The sequence below is a fragment of the Anolis sagrei genome, chromosome 12, assembly GCF_037176765.1.
Source record: "Anolis sagrei isolate rAnoSag1 chromosome 12, rAnoSag1.mat, whole genome shotgun sequence".
Lineage (NCBI taxonomy): Eukaryota > Metazoa > Chordata > Lepidosauria > Squamata > Dactyloidae > Anolis > Anolis sagrei.
The window spans coordinates 9,249,402-9,269,011 of record NC_090032.1 but is presented as its reverse complement, the minus strand read 5'-3'; the positions used below and the strand labels follow the sequence as shown (position 1 = coordinate 9,269,011).

General features: G+C 47.9%; 1 protein-coding gene across 3 annotated transcripts in view; it reads right to left on the bottom strand.

The window, feature by feature from the left end:
- The window catches only part of MUS81 (MUS81 structure-specific endonuclease subunit), a 52,614-nt gene that overhangs the window by 10,514 nt on the left and 22,490 nt on the right, over nt 1-19,610 (bottom strand). For all 3 annotated transcript variants that reach the window (XM_067472400.1, XM_067472401.1, XM_067472402.1), the window contains 3 exons: nt 8,545-8,640; nt 5,162-5,284; nt 341-444 (listed from right to left, as the gene is read on the bottom strand). In XM_067472400.1, the coding sequence (XP_067328501.1) occupies nt 341-444; nt 5,162-5,284; nt 8,545-8,640 (323 nt within the window). The remainder of the gene's footprint in view (nt 1-340; nt 445-5,161; nt 5,285-8,544; nt 8,641-19,610) is intronic.

Below are 19,610 nucleotides of genomic sequence, written 5' to 3'. Positions count from 1 at the left end.
GTATTTTCAGTTGGTCATGGGAGAACTGTGTGCCAAGTTTGGTTCAATTCCATCGTTGGTGGGGTTCCGAATGCTCTTTGATTGTAGGTGAACTATAAATCCCAGCAACTACAACTCCCAAACAACAAAATCAATTTTTTTGAGTGGAGAACATACATTGGGTGGTTAAGTGCATCGTGTCCAAATTTGGTGCCAATTCATCCAGGGGTTTTTGAGTTCTGTGAATACCACAAATGAACATTACATTTTTATTTATATAGATCTATCTGTCTGTCTGTCCGTCTATATATGCAAACACACATATATACTCATACTCCATTCTGCTCTTGCTGTACCTCACCTGGCAGGCGTCGGGTATCGTTCCAATATGGCTGCTGCCTTTTCTCCGCTGATGCCGCTGATCTGCATGAGTTGCCGAGCAAAGACCTCTCTCACCGTCTGGGCCTGGAGAAAGAGCAGAGGTCAAGGAATAATAATAATAATAATAATAATAATATTTAATTACTTATTAATCGCCCTCCATCCGAGATGCTCTAGGCGATTTACAAGCTAAATTGTAAAAGATAAAAATACATACATACAGAAATTAATTATTAATATAGATCAATTGCTCTACTGAAAAGTCAGGTCTTAAGTGCGAGAGTAAAAGGTCCTAAGTCCCGCATGGCTCATGTAGGGCGGCAAGGAATTCCACAAGGCAGGGGCAGAAATAGAGAAAGCCCATCTGCGCCTGGTCCTTTCCAAGTGCACTTCTCTAGGACCCGGTATATGGAGTAAGTCACGTTGGGCTGGTCGTTGCGACCTCCGATGATGGGAGAAGGAGAGGCGGTCCCTAAGGTACGATGGACCCTGGCCGTAAAGAGTTTTAAAGGTCAGAACTAGCATCTTATGTAGACCACGGTAATCAGTTGGAAGCCAATGTAAGTGTTGCAGCACTGGTGTTATATGGCATTTCATGGGCGTTCTTGTGAGTAACTTGGCTGCCGCATTCTGAACAATACTACTGCAACGCTCTCTACGTGGGGTTGCCTTTGAAGACAGCTCGGAAGCTCCAACTAGTCCAACGCTCGGCAGCCATGATTTTAACAGAAGCGGAGCGCAGGGAGCATACAACCCCCCTGTTGCGCCAACTCCACTGGCTACCGATCTGCTACCGGGCTGAATTCAAAGTGCTGGCGTTGGCCTTTAAAGCCCTAAACGGTTCCGGCCCAAGCTACCTATCTGACCGCATCTCTGCCTATGAACCCACCAGGACTTTGAGATCTTCTGGGGAGACCCTGCTTTCGATCCCGCCTGCTTCTCAAGCTCGGCTGGCGGGGACGAGAGATAGGGCCTTCTCGGTGGTGGCTCCTCGGCTGTGGAACGTCCTTCCTACGGACATTAGACTAGCACCATCTCTAATGGTATTCTGCAAAAAGGTGAAGACCTGGATGTTTGTGCAGGCGTTTGAGTAATTTAGTGCAATCTGGTAATGGAACATAGGAATGGAACAATGGACGACGAACCTGGACTACGCTTGGATGATGAGAAGATTGGGTACGGTTGTTTTTTGTAATAACTGTGCATTGTAATTGCTTATTGTTAATTTATGGATAATGTGTTAAGTCAATTGTTATATGTTGTATGGAACCACTGCTGTTTCTACTGTTTTTACTGTTTGTGAACCGCTGTGAGTCGCCTTCGGGCTTGAGATACAGCGGTATATAAGCAAAGTAAATAATAAATAAATAAATAAATACGAAGCTTTCAGGTCGTAGACATCGGAAGGCCAGCATACAGGGCGTTGCAATAGTCCAGCCTAGACGTGACCGTGGCATGGATGACCGTTGCCAGAGCCTCGTCAGATAGGTAGGGTGCCAGTTGCCTCGCTTGTCGTAGATGGAAAAAGGCCTGTTTGCTGGCAGCAGCGACCTGAGCTTCCATTGTCAGCTGTGAATCCAGGACGACACCTAAGCTCTTAACAGTGGTCGATGGAGATAGGGCGGCACCATCGAAAGTGGGTAACGGAGGAGTCAGACCTGCCGGGCGGCCATGCCAGAGAATCTCAGTCTTCGCCGGGTTCACCTTCAGTCTGCTAGCAGGTAGCCAGTTTGACAGAGCTTCCAGACATCGAGTGAAATTGTCTGGAATTGACGTTGCTCCAGGCTCCAGGCGCAGAAGGAGTTGGGTATCGTCCGCGTATTGGTAGCAGTCCAGGCTGAAACTCCGAGCCAAACTAGCAAGGGGTCTAACGTAGATGTTGAAGAGGAGAGGAGAGAGAATTGCACCTTGGGGGACCCCACATAGGAGGGGAGATCTATCGGAGACTTGATCCATGTACTCCACGTGCTGACTCCAGTTTTGGAGAAATGAACCAATTATTATTTATTTATTTATTTATTTATTTGATGCACTTATTAACCGCCATTCTCAGCCCTTACGGGCGACTCATGGCGGTGTACAGTACACATAAAAAGACAGTTACAAAGGCCAGTATCAACAACATATAACTATACGACAAATACAAACTACATAAAAATCCGCTTCGTCTCTTAGTAGAATCATAGCCAGTCTCATCTTCCTTATACCATTCCAGTTCTCATTACCGTAATGTTGTTGCTTAGCACTTAATTAAATGCCCTCTCGAACAGCCATGTCTTAAGGCTTTTTCGAAAGGACATGAGGGAGGGCGCCTGTCTGATGTGTGCCAGGAGAGTGTTCCACAGCCGGGGGGCCACCACCGAGAAGGCCCTCTCCCTCGTCCCCGCCAGCCGTGCCTGTGACGCAGGCGGGATCGAGAGAAGGGCCTCCCCAGACGATCTCAAGGTCCTCGTGGGCTCGTAGGCCAAGATGCGGTCCGAAAGGTATTTTGGGCCGGAACCGTTTAGGGCTTTGTAGGCCAAGACCAGCACCTTGAATTGGGTCCGGTAGCAAATCGGCAGCCAGTGGAGCTGGGACAACAAGGGCGTTGTGTGCTCCCTGCTACCCGCTCCAGTTAGTAGCATGGCTGCCGCACGCTGGACCAGCTGAAGCTTCCGGGCCGTCTTCAAGGGCAGCCCCACGTAGAGAGCGTTGCAGTAATCCAGGCGGGATGTGACAAGAGCGTGTACCACCGTGGCCAAGTCAGACTTCCCGAGATACGGGCGCAGCTGGCGCACGAGCCTAAGCTGTGCAAATGCTCCCCTGGTCACCGCTGAAACCTGGGGGTCCAGGCTCAACGATGAGTCCAGGGTCACACCCAAGCTGCGAACCTGCGCCTTCAAGGGGAGTGCGACCCCGTCCAGCACAGGCTGTAACCCTATATCCCGTTCGGCCTTGCGACTGACCAGGAGTACCTCTGTCTTGTCTGGATTTAGTTTCAGTTTGTTCGCCCTCAATTAAGGGCCTGACCGCGAACTCCGGACATGGCAAGACGGTGAATCATTAGATTGTAGCCAACGGTGTCAAACGCTGCGGTAAGGTCGAGAAGTACCAATAGTGCTGATCCGCCGTTATCAAACTGGCGACAAAGTTTGTCTGTAATGGCAACCAGGATTGTCTCCGTCCCATGGCCAGGGTGGAAACCTGACTGGAAAGGGTCCAGGCCGGCTGTGTCATCCAGGAATTGTTGCAATTGTCCCAGTACAGCCCGCTCTTTCATCTTACCAATAATAATAATAATAATAATAATAATAATAATAATAATAATAATGGCAGCCCAAGAACAAGCCATTAGAACAAATGCCATCAAAGCCAGAATTGAAAAGTCGACAACAGATCCCAAGTGTATTCTCTGCAAGGAAATAGATGAAACAATAGATGACATTCTGAGCTGCTGCAAGAAGATTGTGCAGACAGACTACAAGCAGAGGCACAACACCATTGCTCAGATGGTTCAGTGGAACTTGTGCCACAAAGACCATCTGCCTGCAACAAAGAACTGGTGGGATCACAAGCTGGAAAAAGTTACAGAGAATGAACACACCAAACTCTTCTGGGACTTCCGGATTCAGACAGACACAGTTTTGGAGCACAACACTCTTGACCTCATGATTGTGTTAAAAAACAAAGTATGGATCGTCGATGTCGCAATCCCAAGTGACAGCAGGATTGAAGAGAAACAACGGAAAAGCTGACATGATATGAGGATTTAAAGGTTGAACTGCAAAGACTCTGGCACAAAGCAGTCAAGGTGGTTCCAGTGGTCATTGGCACACTGGGTGCAGTGCCTAAAGACCTTGGCCTGCACTTAAACACAATTGGTGCTGACAAGATTACCCTCTTGACAGATTAGAGAGATGGGCCAAAACTAACAAAATGAAGTTCAACAGTGACAAATGCAAGATACTCCACTTTGGCAGGAAAAATGGAAAGATACAGAATGAGGGACAATGCCTGGCTCGAGAGCAGTACGTGTGAAAAAGATCTTGGAGTCCTCGTGGACAACAAGTTAAACATGAGCCAACAATGTGATGTGGCGGCAAAAAAGCCAATGGGATTTTGGTCTCTGTAGTGTCTAGATCCAGGGAAGTCATGCTCCCCATGCTCTGTTCTGCTTTGGTTAGACCACACCTGGAATATTGTGTCCAATTCTGGGCACCACAATTGAAGAAAGATATTGACAAGCTGGAATGTGTCCAGAGGAGGGGGACTCAAATGATCAAGGGTCTGGAGAACAAGCTCTATGAGGAGCGGCTTAAGGAGCTGGGCATGTTTATGCTGAAGAAGAGAAGGCTGAGAGGAGATATGATAGCCATGTATAAATATGTGAGAGGAAGCCACAGGGAGGAGGGAGCAAGCTTGTTTTCTGCTTCCTTGGAGACTGGGACGCAATGGAAGAATGGCTTCAAACTACAAGAGAGGAGATTCCATCTGAACATGAGGGAGAACTTCCTGACTGTGAGAGCCGTTCAGCAGTGGAACTCTCTGCCCCGGAGTGTGGTAGAGGCTCCTTCTTTGGAAGCTTTGAAACAGAGGCTGGATGGCCATCTGTTGGGGGTGCTTTGAATGCAATTTTCCTGCTTCTAGGCAGAATGGGGTTGGACTGGATAGCCCTTGAGGTCTCTTCCAACTCTAAGATTCTACGATTGGCCCTGTTCCGGCTTATGTACAAATTCAACTTTACAGAAACTATCTTGTTTGTAACTTGGGGGCTGCCTGTATATGCGCCCCGACACTGGTTCGAGAGGCATGGCTTCCACACCTTGTTCTTCACGGCGCTTTCGTTGAACTCGGCAAAGGTCAGAAGACGGCAAGAGCCACGGTTCAACTGCGGAGGATGCGCCCGCTCCAGTTCTTCCTTGGTGCAGCTCAGGAGAGTCCGGGCCTGCAGGCAGGGAACAAAAACAGAAAGGAAAGCACTGATAAAGTCACTTAAAGAAGCCTTGGGCAAACCTGGCAACCTCCAGGAGTTTTGGGCTACTTGCTCTATAATCCCCATCTGCAACGTGGAAAGGGGGAAGACGGGAAAAGGCGAATCATAAGAGTTGGAGGAGACCACATGCGCCATCTAATCTTATCCCCTGCCATGCAGGAAAAGCACAATCAAAGCATCCCCAATAGATGGCCAGCCTTTGTTTAAAATCCTCCGAGGCGGATCATTTTCTTTATAATAATAATTATAAGAGATAAATAATTATAAATAATAGAAGTAATAATAATTATTATTATAGAGTAAAATAATGTATGTAATAATAATAATAATAGAATAAAATAATAAATATCATATTAATAGGTAAAGGTAAAGGTCATGTCTGACTCTGGGGTGTGGTGCTCATCTCCATTTCTAAGCCGAAGAGCCAGCGTTGTCCGTAGACACCTCCAAGGTCATGTGGCCGGCATGACTGCATGGAGCGCCGTTACCTTCCCACCGCAGCGGTACCTATTGATCTACTCACATTTGCATGTTTTCAAACTGCTAGGTTGGCAGAAGCTAGGGCTGACAGCGGAAGCTCACGCCGCTCCCCGGAATCGAACCTGCGACCTTTCGATCAACAAGCTCAGCAGCTCAGTGCTTTAACCCACTGCGCCACCGGGGGCTCCTACTACTATTACTACTATTACTACTGCTACTAGTACATTATTATATTATTATTATTATTATTGGGGGCTCCCAATAATAATAGAGTGAGATAATAAATATAATAACAATACAGTAAAATAATACATGCAATAATAATAGAGTAAAATAAGTATAACAATAGAGTAAAATAATAAAAGTAATAATAATAATAATAATAGAGTAAAATAATAAATATAATAATACAGTAAAATAATGTAATAATAATAATAGCGTAAAATAAATGTAATAATAGAGTAAAATAATAAAGTTAATAATAATAGAGTAAGATAATAAATATGACAATACAGTAAAATAATATATGCAATAATAATAGAGTAAAATAAGTGCAATAATAGAGTAAAATAATAAATGTAATAATAATAGAGTACGATAATAAATATAATAACAATACAGTAAAATAATACATGCAATAGTAATGATAGAGTAAAATAAGTGCAATAATAGAGTAAAATAATAAATGTAATAATAATACAGTAAAATAACACATGCAATAATAATAATAGAGTAAAATAAGTGTAATAATAGAGTAAAATAATAAAATAATAATAATAGAATAAAATAACAAATGTAATAATAACAATAATAAAATAATATAATAAATGTAATAATAATAAATAGAGTAAAACAATAAACTGTGAGCTGCCTTGAGTCTCCATAAGATGGGCTACAAATGCCGTAAATACATAAATAAAATATAATAACAATACTAGAGTAAAATAATAAATGTAATATTAATAATAGAATAAAATAAAATAAAAATGTAATAATAACAAAGTAAGATAACAAATATAATAACAATAGAGTAAAATAATACATGCAATAATAATAATAAAGTAAGTGTAATAATAGAGTAAAATAATAAAAGTAAGAATAACAGAGCAAAAATGTAAATGTAATAATAACAGGGTAAAATAACAAATGTAATAATAACAATAATAAAATAAAATAATAAATAGAGTAAAACAATAAACTGTGAGCTGCCTTGAATCTCCATAAGGTGGGCTACAAATGCCGTAAATACATAAATAAAATATAATAACAATACTAGAGTAAAATAATAAATGTAATATTAATAATAGAATAAAATAAAATAAAAATGTAATAATAATAATAGAGTAAGATAATAAATATGATAACAATAGAGTAAAATAATACATGCCATAATAATAACAGAGTAAAATAAGTGTAATAATAGAGTAAAATAACAAAAGTAATAGTAACAGAGCAAAATAATAAATGTAATAATAACAGAGTAAAATAACAAATGTAATAATTGTTGCCTGTTCTTGCTGCTTATTGTTATTGTTATGGTTATTTTTAAAGCTAATTGTATTGTTTTAATTTGTTTCTGTAAACCGCTCCAAGCCAAACTGGGAATAGCGGTATACAAGTCAAATAAATAAATAAATAAATAAATAATAAGAATAATAAAATAAAATTATAAATGTAATAATAATAAATAGAGTAAAATAATAAACTGCGAGCTGCCTTGAGTCTCCATAAGGCGGGCTACAAATGCCGTAAGTAAATAAATAAATAAAATATAATAATGATACTAGAGTAAAATAATAAGTGTAATAATAGAGTAAAATAATAAATGCAATAATAACAGTAAATAGAGTATAATAATAAAAGTAATGATAACAATAATAGCATAAAATAGTAAGTATAATAATAATAGAGTAAAATAATAAATGTAATAATATTAATAATAAATAGAGTAAAATAATAAATAAATTTGACTCAAGTGTAAGCCGAGTGGGGCTTTTACAGCCTTAAGAAAGGGCTGAAAAACTCAGTTTATACTCGAATATATGCGGTATATAGAATAGGTATAAAAATCAAACATTTACTGATAATGTATTGTCGAAGGCTTTCATGGCCGGAATCACTGGGTTGTTGTAGGTTTTTTCGGGTTATATGGCCATGGTCTAGAGGCATTCTCTCCTGACGTTTCACTTGCATCTATGGCAAGCATCCTCAGAGGTTGTGAGGTCTGTTGGTACTAGGAAAAAGGCTTTACATATCTGTGGAATGACCAGGGTGGGACAAAGAACTCTTGTCTGCTGGAGCGAGGTGTGAATGTTTCAACTGACCACCTTGATTATCATATAATAGCCTAACAGTGCCTAGAGCAAACTTTTGTTGAGAGGTGATTAGATGTCCCTGATTGTTTCTGATAAACCAGCATTTGAAAGATTTGTGAAACATCTTCTGCAAGCTGTTGGTCACAGATTTGTAGAAATAGGTGATGCTCAGAAACCCTTTTCTCCATGATCCCAACACTGAGGGAAAGGGGACCCCATTTGGCGTCGGGACCCACAGTTTAAGAAGCAGAGACCAAGAGGACATTTTGGAGCAGACAAAACGGATTGGTTTATTTCTTCTCTCCTGTGAGAGTGGGCATGGTCCTCCGAAGAGGAATGATATGGTTTCTTTCCATCCAAAGCTGCCCATCCCTGTGCTCTCCATGGGAGAGGGTCCCCGCAGAGCTCCAAACTCACCCCATACAACCTGGCCAGGTGACGCGTCATGACGGTCAGGTAGGCCGCGGATTCGCGGATGTCACGGGTACGTTTGACAAAGAAGCCGTCCACCACCTGGAGAAGAGGGTCGCCGTCAGAAAGGGAAGGAGACTTGGCTGCTTCATGCCACAAAATTTCCCCCTTTGCCTCACATAATAGTAATAATAATAATAATAATAATAATAGTCCTAGACGCTTGGGAAGTGTTCAACTTGTGATTTTGTGATACGAAATCCAGCATATAGATCCCGTTTGCTGTGACATACTGTGCTTTTCTGTCAATAAGAATAATAATAATAATCTATATAAATAAAAAATATAATGTTCGTTTGTGGGATTAACAGAACTCAAAAACCACTGGACAAATTGACACCAAATTTGGACAGAATACGCCTAACAACCCAATGAGTGACCATCATTCCAAAACATTGATTTTGTCATTTGGGAGTTGTAGTTGCTGGGATTTATAGTTCACCTACAATCAAAGAGCATTCTGAATTCCACCAATGATGGAACTGAACCAAACGTGGCACACAGGACTCCCATGACCAACCGAAAACACTAGAAGGGTTTGGTGGCCATTGACCTTGAGTTTGGGAGTTGTAGAACACCTACATCCAGAGAGCATGGTGGACTCAAACAATGATGGATCTGGACCAAACTTGGCACGAATATTCCAAGGTCTATTTCCCCCAAATGGAGTTTGGGGAAAATAGACCTTGTCATTTGGGAGTTGTCGTTGCGGGGATGTATAGTTCACCTACAATCAAAGAGCATTCTGAACCCCACGAATGTGGAATTGAACCAAAGTGGCACACAGAACTCCCATGACCAATAGAAAACACTAGAAGGGTTTGATGGGGATTAACCTTGACATTTGGGAGTTGTATTTACTGGGATTTATAGTTCACCTACAATCAAAGAGCATTCTGAACCCCACAAATGATAGAATTGGGGCAAACTTCCCACACAGAACCCCCATGAGCAACAGAAAATACTTAAGGCCATCCAATCCAACTCCCTTCACAAGGGCAAGAAAACATAATTAAATACTGTTTACTCACAAGCATCAAGAAATTACATATATTAGAAACTAACATTTTCTCATTACTTTATTTTCCAGATCACCAGACTGGGCCACAGCAACTCGTGGCAGGGGACAGCTAATAATAATAATAATAATAATAATAATAATAATAATAATAATAATCTTTATTTATACCTCACCACCATCTCCCCAAAGGGGACTCGGGGCGGCTTACATGAGGCCAAAGATACAATACAACAAAATAAAATACAGAATTCAGATAACAAAAAATTATATCAAAATAAAATATTTATTTATTTATTTATTATTTGCACTTGTTAACCGCCACTCTCAGCCCGAAGGCGACTCGTGGCGGTGTACAGAACATAGAACATAAAGACAACAGTTACAATAAATTCAGGGTATAACATACATCTTACTAACACACAGATAATTAAGCTAAAAATCCGCTTCGTCCTGTTTGGGTCATAATCAGTCTCGTAGTCCTAGTCCATTCCGGTGGTCATTCTAAATCATAGCACTTAATTGAAGGCCTTTTCGAAGAGCCAGGTTTTTAGGCCCTTACGGAAGGCCATGAGGGAGGGCGCCTGTCTAATTTCAGCGGGGAGGGAGTTCCACAGCCGGGGGGCCACCACCGAGAAGGCCCGCTCTCTAGTCCCCGCCAAGCGTGCTTGTGAGGCCGGCGGGACCGAGAGAAGGGCCTCCCCGGATGATCTCAAGGTCCTCGTGGGCTCGTAGGCCGAGATGCGGTACTCAAGGTATCTTGGGCCGGAACCGTTTAGGGCTTTGTAGGTTAGCACCAGCACCTTGAATTGGGCCCGGTAGCTGATCGGCAGCCAGTGGAGCTGGGACAGCAAGGGCGTTGTGCGCTCCCTGCGTCCCGCTCCAGTTAACAACATGGCTGCCGCGCGCTGGACTAGCTGGAGCTTCCGGGCCGTCTTCAAGGGCAGCCCCACGTAGAGAGCGTTGCAGTAGTCGAGGCGGGATGTGACCAAAGCGTGTACCACTGTGGCCAAGTCAGACTTCCCAAGATACGGGCGCAGCTGGCGCACGAGCCGAAGCTGTGCAAATGCTCCCCTGGTCACCGCTGAAACCTGGGGATCCAGGCTCAGCGATGAGTCCAGGGTCACACCCAAGCTGCGAACCTGCGCCTTCAAGGGGAGTGCGACCCCATCCAGCACAGGCTGTAACCCTATACCCTGTTCGGCCTTACGACTGACCAGGAGTACCTCTGTCTTGTCTGGATTTAATTTCAGTTTGTTCGCCCTCATCCAGACCGTCACAGCGGCCAGGCACCGGTTCAGGACTTCGACAGCCTCCTTAGTAGCAGGTGGGAAGGAGTGACAGAGTTGGACGTCATCTGCGTACAGGTGACACCGCACCCCGAAACTCCGGATGATCTCACCCAGCGGCTTCATGTAGATGTTAAACAGCATGGGGGACAGTATGGAGCCCTGAGGAACACCACAGGTCAAAGGCTGTGGTGTTGAACAGGAGTCCCCCAATAACACCTTCTGGGTACGACCCTCCAGAAATGACTGGAGCCACCGCAAAGCGGTGCCCCCAAGGCCCATCTCTGCAAGGCGTCCCAGAAGAATACCGTGGTCGACGGTATCGAAGGCCGCTGAGAGGTCCAGAAGCACCAACAGGGACACACTCCCCCTGTCTAGCTCCCGGCGGAGATCATCCACTAAGGCGACCAAGACCGTCTCAGTACCATGTCCCGGTCTGAAGCCAGACTGTGCCGGATCCAGATAATCCGTGTCTCTCAAGAATACCTGGAGTTGTGAGGCCACCACGCTTTCCATGACTTTGCCCAAGAAGGGAAGATTGGAAACAGGCCGAAAGTTGTCAAATTTAGTGGGGTCTAGTGATGGTTTCTTCAACAGCGGCTTTATAATAGCCTGTTTTAGGCTCGCTGGAATCGTGCCTTCCCGAAGGGAGGCATTAACCACCACCGTTACCCACTCAGCCAATCCCCCTCTGGCCTCTTTCAGAAGCCAGGATGGGCAGGGGTCTAGGATGGACGTGGTAGGCCTCATTCCTCCAAGTATCTTGTCCACATCCTCGGGTTTCACAAACTGAAAAGAATCCATCAAAATAGGACAAGCAGGTGCTTGTGTCACATCCACAGAGACTGCATTTAATGTGGCGTCCAGCCCAGAACGGATCAAAGCGACTTTGTCTGCAAAGAACCGAGCAAATGCTTCACAGCGCGTGGCCGAATTGTCAGGGCTCCCACCTGAGGTAGGGGGAGTTAAAAGACCTCTGACAATCCGAAACAACTCCGCCGGACGGTTTTTTGCAGACGCAATAGTAGCCGCAAAGAAAGTTTTCTTTGCGGCTTTTATTGCCGCGGCATATGCCCTTAAGAAGGACACAAACCGTGCTCGATTTGGCTCGCTTGGGTCCGAGCGCCACACGCTCTCTAGTTCCCTCTTCCTTCGCTTCATCGCTGCCAGCTCCTCAGTGAACCAAGGAGCCGGTATAGCTCGGTTACTTGAGAGGGGACGTTCCGGAGCGATCCTGTCAATTGCCCTGGTCATCTCCCCATTCCAGAGAGCGACCAAGGCCTCGACATGGTCACCTACCGAGGTGGCGGGAAAATCCCCAAGAGCCGTCAGGAATCCATTCGGATCCATAAGCCTCCTGGGGCGGACCATCTTAATGGGTCCTCCACCCTTGCGGAGGTTAGGGGGCGCAGTGAGCCTGAATCTGATCAGGAAGTGGTCGGTCCATGGCAACGGAGAGATAGACAACTCCTCCACACCGCCACCCTGCTCCCATCCCTGGCAGAAAACCAAGTCCAATGTGTGTCCAGCACAGTGGGTGGGGCCAGTTATTTGCTGGGACAGCCCCATGGTTGCCATGGCAGACATGAAGTCCTGAGCCGCTCCTGTGAGGGTCGCCTCGGCATGGATGTTGAAGTCCCCCAGCACAAGAAGCCGTTGGGACTCCACCACCAGGCTCGAGACCACCCCCGCTAGCTCAGGCAGGGAGACTGTAGTGCAGCGAGGTGGACGGTACACTACAAGAATCCCTATTCTGTCCCGGTCACCCACCCTCAGGTGGACGCATTCGAAATTTGTGGTCTGCGAGATGGGACTCCTGGTCAGATGGATGGAATCTCTGTAGACCACTGCGACCCCGCCTCCCCGTCCTCCGGCTCTTGGTTGGTGTTGCACGGAGAAACCTGGAGGACAAAGCTGGGAGAGGTTTACGCCCCCCGCTTCATCCAGCCAGGTCTCCGTGATGCACGCCAGATCTGCCCGCTCCTCCAGGATTAAATCCTGGATCCAAGTCGTTTTTCCATTGACAGATCTGGCGTTCAACAACACCACCTTCAAGCCAGAGGGCCCGCTCACCTGGTTACACCAGTTTACCTTAGGAGACCGGTTGGGGGTTGTTAATATGGATAAGCGGTCCGAATTAAGCCGAATTCGAGGTCTCCTTTTCCCGCATCTCCTCCTTCCCACCACGACCTCTATGGGGGCCCCTCGGCTCATGGAACTCCTCCCCCCCTCCATGCCGCAATCTAAAGCCAAGATCTTGCTTTCTACCTCATTTTTATTTACAGGGTCCGACGTACAGTAGCCAAATAAAATAAATAAAACAAATTAACACAATATAAAATCGAACAGAATGGGCAGGGCAAATGGAGGAGGTAAAATGATAAAACCCTGGATGAGGTAGGAAAGAAAATAAATAATTGAGGGGTACCCAAAAAGGATAAACAGTAGGGTGGGCTTTCAGTTCAGGACGGGGGAAAGTGCATCATGGGGGTAACACTAGAGATGGAGCAAGCAGAAATGGTTTCTCCATTTGTGGCAGAAGGGGGATGGACTGGATGGCCCTTGGGGGTCTCTTTTGAGTCTATGAGACTGGATGGCCATCTGTTGGAAGGGATTTGATGGTGTCTCCCTTTATGGAAGAAGGGGGATGGACTGGGTGGCCCTTGGGGATCTGTTTTGAGTCTATGAGACTGGATGGCCATCTGTTGGGAGGGCTTTGAAGGTGTCTCCCTTTATGGAAGAAGGGGGATGGACTGGATGGCCCTTGGGGGTCTCTTTTGAGTCTATGAGACTGGTTTCGAAGGTGTCTCCCTTTGTGGCAGAACGGGGATAGACTGGGTGGCCCTTGGGGATCTCTTTCGAGTCTATGAGACAGGGTGACCATCTGTTGGGAGGGCTTTGAAGGTGTCTCCCTTTATGGCAGAACAGGGATAGACTGGGTGGCCCTTGGGGATCTCTTTCAAGTCTATGCGACTGGGTGACCATCTGTTGGGAGGGCTCTGATGGTGTCTCCCTTTATGGCAGAAGGGGGATGGATTGGATGGCTCTTGGGGGTATCTTTTGAGTCTATGAAACTGGATGGCCATCTATTATTATTATTATTATTATTATTAACTTTATTTGTACCCCGCTAGCATCTCCCGAAGGACTCGATGCGGCTTACACAGGCCGAAGCCTCAAAACAACAATACAATAGAGCAGGGGTCCCCAAACTTTTTAAACAGGGGGCCAGATTACTGTCCCTCAGACCATTGGAGGGCCGGAATATATATATATATATATATATATATATATATTAAAGTGACCAAATTCCTATGCACACTGCACATGTCTTATTTTGCTACTGTTATGAATCGTAATGTAAATATCTGATATGCAGGATGTATTTTTTTTGTTACAATCTGAACATAAAGCATAGTGATTAATCACAAAAACATAAATATAGGAAATAAATCGATATAAATAAAATGTAACGTTTGTTTGTGGGATTAACAGGACTCAAAATCCACTGGACACCTAACAACCCAATGTATGTCCTTCACTAAAAAAAATGATTTTGTCATTTGGGAGTTGTAGTTGCTGAGATTTATATGTCACCTACAATCAAAGAGCATTGTGAACCTCACCAAGGATGGAATTGAACCAAATTTGACACACAGTTCTCCCATGACCAACAGAAAATACTAGTAGGGCTTGGTGAACAGTGTCCTTTGGTTTTGGCATTGTAGTTCACCTACATCCAAAGATCACTGTGCACTCAAACAATGATGGATCTGGACCAAACTCTAAGAACACTCAATATGTCAAAATGTGAACACTGGTGGGGTTTGGGGAAAATGGAATCTTGGCATTTGTAGATGCTGGGATTTGTAGTTCACCTACAATCACAGAGCATTCTGAACCCCACCAACGATAGAATTGGGCCAAACCTCCCACACAGAACAGCCATGTGGGCCACAGCAACGCATGGCAGGGGATGGCTAGTGCGAGCGTCTGGCTCGCACAAGGGGCTGCGCGAGGTAGGTAAGGGGAAGGCGGGGGAAAGGGCAGGCAGTGCGGCTTCGGTGCAGCGCCGCCTGTCCCTTCCCCGGGCCGAGCCTGCCTTCCCCTGGCTTCCTGAAGCCCGGGGAAGGGACAGGCGGCGCTGCACCGAAGCCGTGCCGCCTGCCCCTTCCCCGGCTTCAGGAAGCCAGAGGAAGGTAGGCTCGGCCCCGGGAAGGGACAGGCGGCGGTGCACCGAAGCCGCGCCGCCTGCCGCTTCCCTCCCCCCCTCCCGCCTTCCTGAAGCCAGAGGAAGGCAGGCTCGGCCCGGGGAGGAGACAGGCGGCGCTGCACCGAAGCCGCGCCGCCTGTCCCTTTGCCCCCCCTTTCCCTGGCTTCAGGAAGCCAGGGGAAGGCGGGGGGGAGGGGCAGGCGGCGCGGCTTCGGTGCAGCGCCGCCTGTCTCCTCCCCGGGCCGAGCCTGCCTTCCTCTGGCTTCAGGAAGCCAGGGGAAGGCAGGCTCGGCCGGGGGAAGGGACAGGCGGCGCTGCACCAAAGCCGCGCCGCCTGCCGCTTCCCTCCCCCTCCCCCCCGCCTTCCCCTGGCTTCAGGAAGCCAGAGGAAGGCAGGCTCGGCCCGGGGAAGAGACGGGCGGCGCTGCACCGAAGCCGCGCCGCCTGCCCCTCCCCCCCGCCTTCCCCTGGCTTCCTGAAGCCAGGGGAAGGCGGGGGGAAGGGGCAGGTGGCGCGGCTTCGGTGCAGCGCCGCCTGTCCCTTCCCCGGGCCGAGCCTGCCTTCCGAAGAGCAGAGTGGCCGGAGCAGAGGGTTCCCGCTATTGGCGGAGCGGCGCCGGGTGGGCGTGGCCAGGCCAGGCCATGCCGCGCGGGCCGGAGAAATGCCCTCGGCGGGCCGCATACGGCCCGCGGGCCGTAGTTTGGGGACCCCTGCAATAGAGAGCATAACATCACAATAGCAAGCAAATCAGCAATAAACAAAATAGCATAACACCACAATAACAAAGCAAATCAAACAATAAGCAAAATAACAACAATAGCAGTACATCAAGACATTATTAAAACTGGTTCGGCCGGCGCACTGGGGTACAAGGGTTAAAAGTGCTGAAATGGCAGGAGGCACGTGGGATTAAAAGTGCAGTGTGCAGCGACAATTAGTTATGCTAAGGTGCTACTAGGACTTGGGGTGGGGATTCCTAGTCTGAGAAGGCACAACGGAACAGCCAAGTTTTTAAATTCCTTCTGAAAACGGCTAGAGTAGGGGCCTGTCTGAGATCTTTTGGGAGGGCGTTCCAAAGTCGGGGGGCCGCCACAGAAAAGGCCCTGTCCCGTGTCCCCACCAAGCGCGCTTGCGACGTGGGTGGGATCACGAGCAGGGCCTCTCCAGATGACCGAAGCGAGCGTGTGGGTTAGTAGATGGTGATGCGGTCACGCAGGTAGGGTGGTCCCAAACCGTTTAGGGCTTTGTAGGTAAGCACCTGCACCTTGAACTGGGCTCGGAAAATAAATGGCAGCCAGTGGAGCTCCTTAAACAGAGGGGTAGACCTCTCTTGATAATGAGCCCCGGTTAGCATCCTGGCTGCTGCCCGCTGGACCAATTGAAGTTTCCGAGCCGTCTTCAAGGGCAGCCCCACGTAGAGCGCATTGCAGTAATCCATTCTAGAGGTGACCAAGGCATGGACCACCCCGGCCAGATCAGCCTTCACGAGGTATGGTCACAGTTGGCGCACAAGTCTCAGTTGCGCAAAGGCCCTCCCGGATACCGCCGACACCTGAGCCTCAAGTGTAAGCGAAGAATCCAAGAGGACGCCCAAACTGCGGACCTGTGGCTTTAGGGGGAGTGTAACCCCGTCCAACACAGGTGACCACCCTATACCCCGATCCGGTTTACGATCGACCAGGAGGACCTCTGTCTTGTCGGGATTGATCTTCAGCTTGTTCTTCCTCATCCAGATCGACACAGCGGCCAGGCACTCGTCTAGCACCTGAGAAGCCTCCTTGGAATTAGGTGGAAAAGAGTAGTAGAGTTGTGTGTCATCCGCGTAGAGATGGCACCCAACTCCAAAACTCCGGATGACCTCTCCCAGCGGTTTCATGTAGATGTTAAAAAGCATGGGAGACAGAATAGAGCCTTGCGGGACCCCACAGGTCAAAGGCCAGGGGTCCGAGCAGGCGTCTCCCAGCTTCACCATCTGAGTTCGTCCCTCCAGGAAGGACTGGAGCCACGACAAAACCGTGCCCCCAAGGCCCATCCCGGAGAGACGACCCAGAAGGATACCATGATCGATGGTATCGAAAGCCGCTGAGATGTCCAAGAGAACCAGCAGGGTCACACTCCCCCTGTCCAGCTCTCTGCGGAGGTCATCCACCAAGGCGACCAAGGCTGTCTCGGTGCCATGACCAGGCCTGAAACCAGACTGTGACTGATCTAGGTAGTTGGTATCGTCTAAGAAACCCTGAAGCTGAGAGGCGACCACCCTCTCCAGCACCTTACCCAAAAAGGGGAGGTTGGAGATCGGCCTGTAATTATTCAGCACCGTGGAGTCAAGGGAAGCTTTTTTGATAAGTGGGCGAACCACGGCCTGCTTCAAATTAGATGGAAAAATTCCTTGCTCCAACGATGCATTGATAATCGGTACAAACCAGTCAAGCAACCCCCCTCTGGCTGATTTAATGAGCCAAGATGGGCATGGGTCCAGAGATGAGGTGGTCGCTCTCACAGCCCCAATAATCTCCTCCACGGTTTCAGGAAGAACAAGCCTAAAAGAATCCCACAAAATTGGACAAGCAGGTGCCTCCGTCACCTCTCCTGGCACTGCGATGGAATTGGAGTCGAGCTCGAGACGTATCTGGGCGACTTTATCTGCAAAATGGTGTGCGAAATCGCGACACCGAGCTGCGGGGTCGTCAGGGACCTCCTCCACCGCAGGTGGGTGGAGGAGTTCTCCCACGACCCGAAACAGCTCCGATGATCTATTTGCTGCAGATGCTATACGAGCGGTCGTGAATGACTTCCTGGCCGCCCGTATGGCCACGGAGTATGCCTTAAGAGAGGCTCTAGCCCGTGTTCGATCAGACACATCTCGAGATTTCCTCCATTTGCGCTCTAGCCCCCTTCTCGTATGCTTCATCACAGCCAGCTCCTCGGTGAACCAAGGGGATGGCCTGTCACGACGCAACGAGATGGGGCGTTCGGGTGCAATCATATCTAACGCCCTGGCCATCTCCCCGTTATAGAGAGTTACCAAGGCGTCGATAGAATCGCCAGGCTCCAAGGCAGGAAGAACCCTAAGATTCCTCAGGAATCCATCCGGATCCATCAGTCTCCTAGGGCGGACCATCTTAATTTGTCCTCCACCCCTGCGGAGGTTTAGGGTCGCAGTAAGTCTAAATGTGATCAGATGATGGTCAGACCATGACACTGGAAGGATGTTTTGATCTTCCACTCTGATCAATTCGTCGTCCGCCACAAAGACAAGGTCGAGAGTGTGCCCAGCTTGATGCGTGGGGCCGGATATTATCTGTGACAGTCCTATGGCCGTCATGGTGGCCATAAAGTCCTGAGCTGCGCCAGATAAGGTGGTCTCGGCATGAATGTTAAAGTCTCCCAGCACCACCAGGCGCTGGGAGACCAAGGCCGAATTAGAGACCACCTCCGCTAACTCAGACAGGGAAGCTGCTGGATCTCGGGGTGGACGATACACCAGCAGGAACCCCACACTGTCACGGCTCCCCACCTTCAAGTGGACGCACTCAAACCCAGAAGCTTGCGGGACAACGCATCTGGTCACGGCGATGGATTGCCGGAAGACCACTGCGACCCCTCCTCCCCGCCCCCCTTGTCTGGCCTGTTGATGCACTCCAAAACCTGGAGGACACAGCTGGGAAAGGTTTACACCCCCCACCTCATCCAACCAGGTCTCGGTAATGCATGCCAGATCCGCCCTCTCATCCAGGATCAAGTCCTGGATGGCCGCGATCTTACCATTAACGGATCTGGCATTAATCAACAGGACCTTGAGACCAAGGGGGCTGCCAAGGAGCCTACCACTACCCACCTTTTCCAGGGTCGCAAGGACTCTGTTGCGCTTCTCCCTGGGATGTTTGTGATCCGCAAATCTCCTTCCCCACACAACTCGGATAGCACCCCCTTTCTCTGGAACCTTCCCCCCCCCCGCCCGACCAGAATCTAGTCAGCTCTCAGGGGAGGAAGTTGGGCTGGGGAATAATCTCCCTTGGGCATTTGGTAGGGATGACTCTGATGTTGAGGTGGATAGAGAGGTATCAAGGGAGCTAAGTGGGCTGAATAAAGGGAGCGTTCTCGAGCGGAGAAGTGTGACTGGCTGAGTGGAGGCGACCGGGGCAGATGGGGTCTCAAAATTATACGAACCAGGAGGGGGGGCCGTAACTGGTGAGCTAGTTGTGGAGTTCGCCTGGGGGCCAGGTGGAGTATGGTGGAACAAAGCCCCAGGATCAAACAAGGGGCGAATGTGAGGGTCCACAACTACCCTCCTAATAGTGATGCCCCATTTCTTTAGGCCAGGTTGTTTAGCCATTAGCTCACCAAGCCAAGTGCTGTCTTCAGGTGAAATTTGAAGACGGGTGGAGCGGTCAGAAGATTGGTAATCCCTCCACAACCACACTATGGCTTTTAGTCTATTAGGAGGGCTTTGATGGTGTCTCCCTTTATGGAAAAAGGGAGATGGACTGGA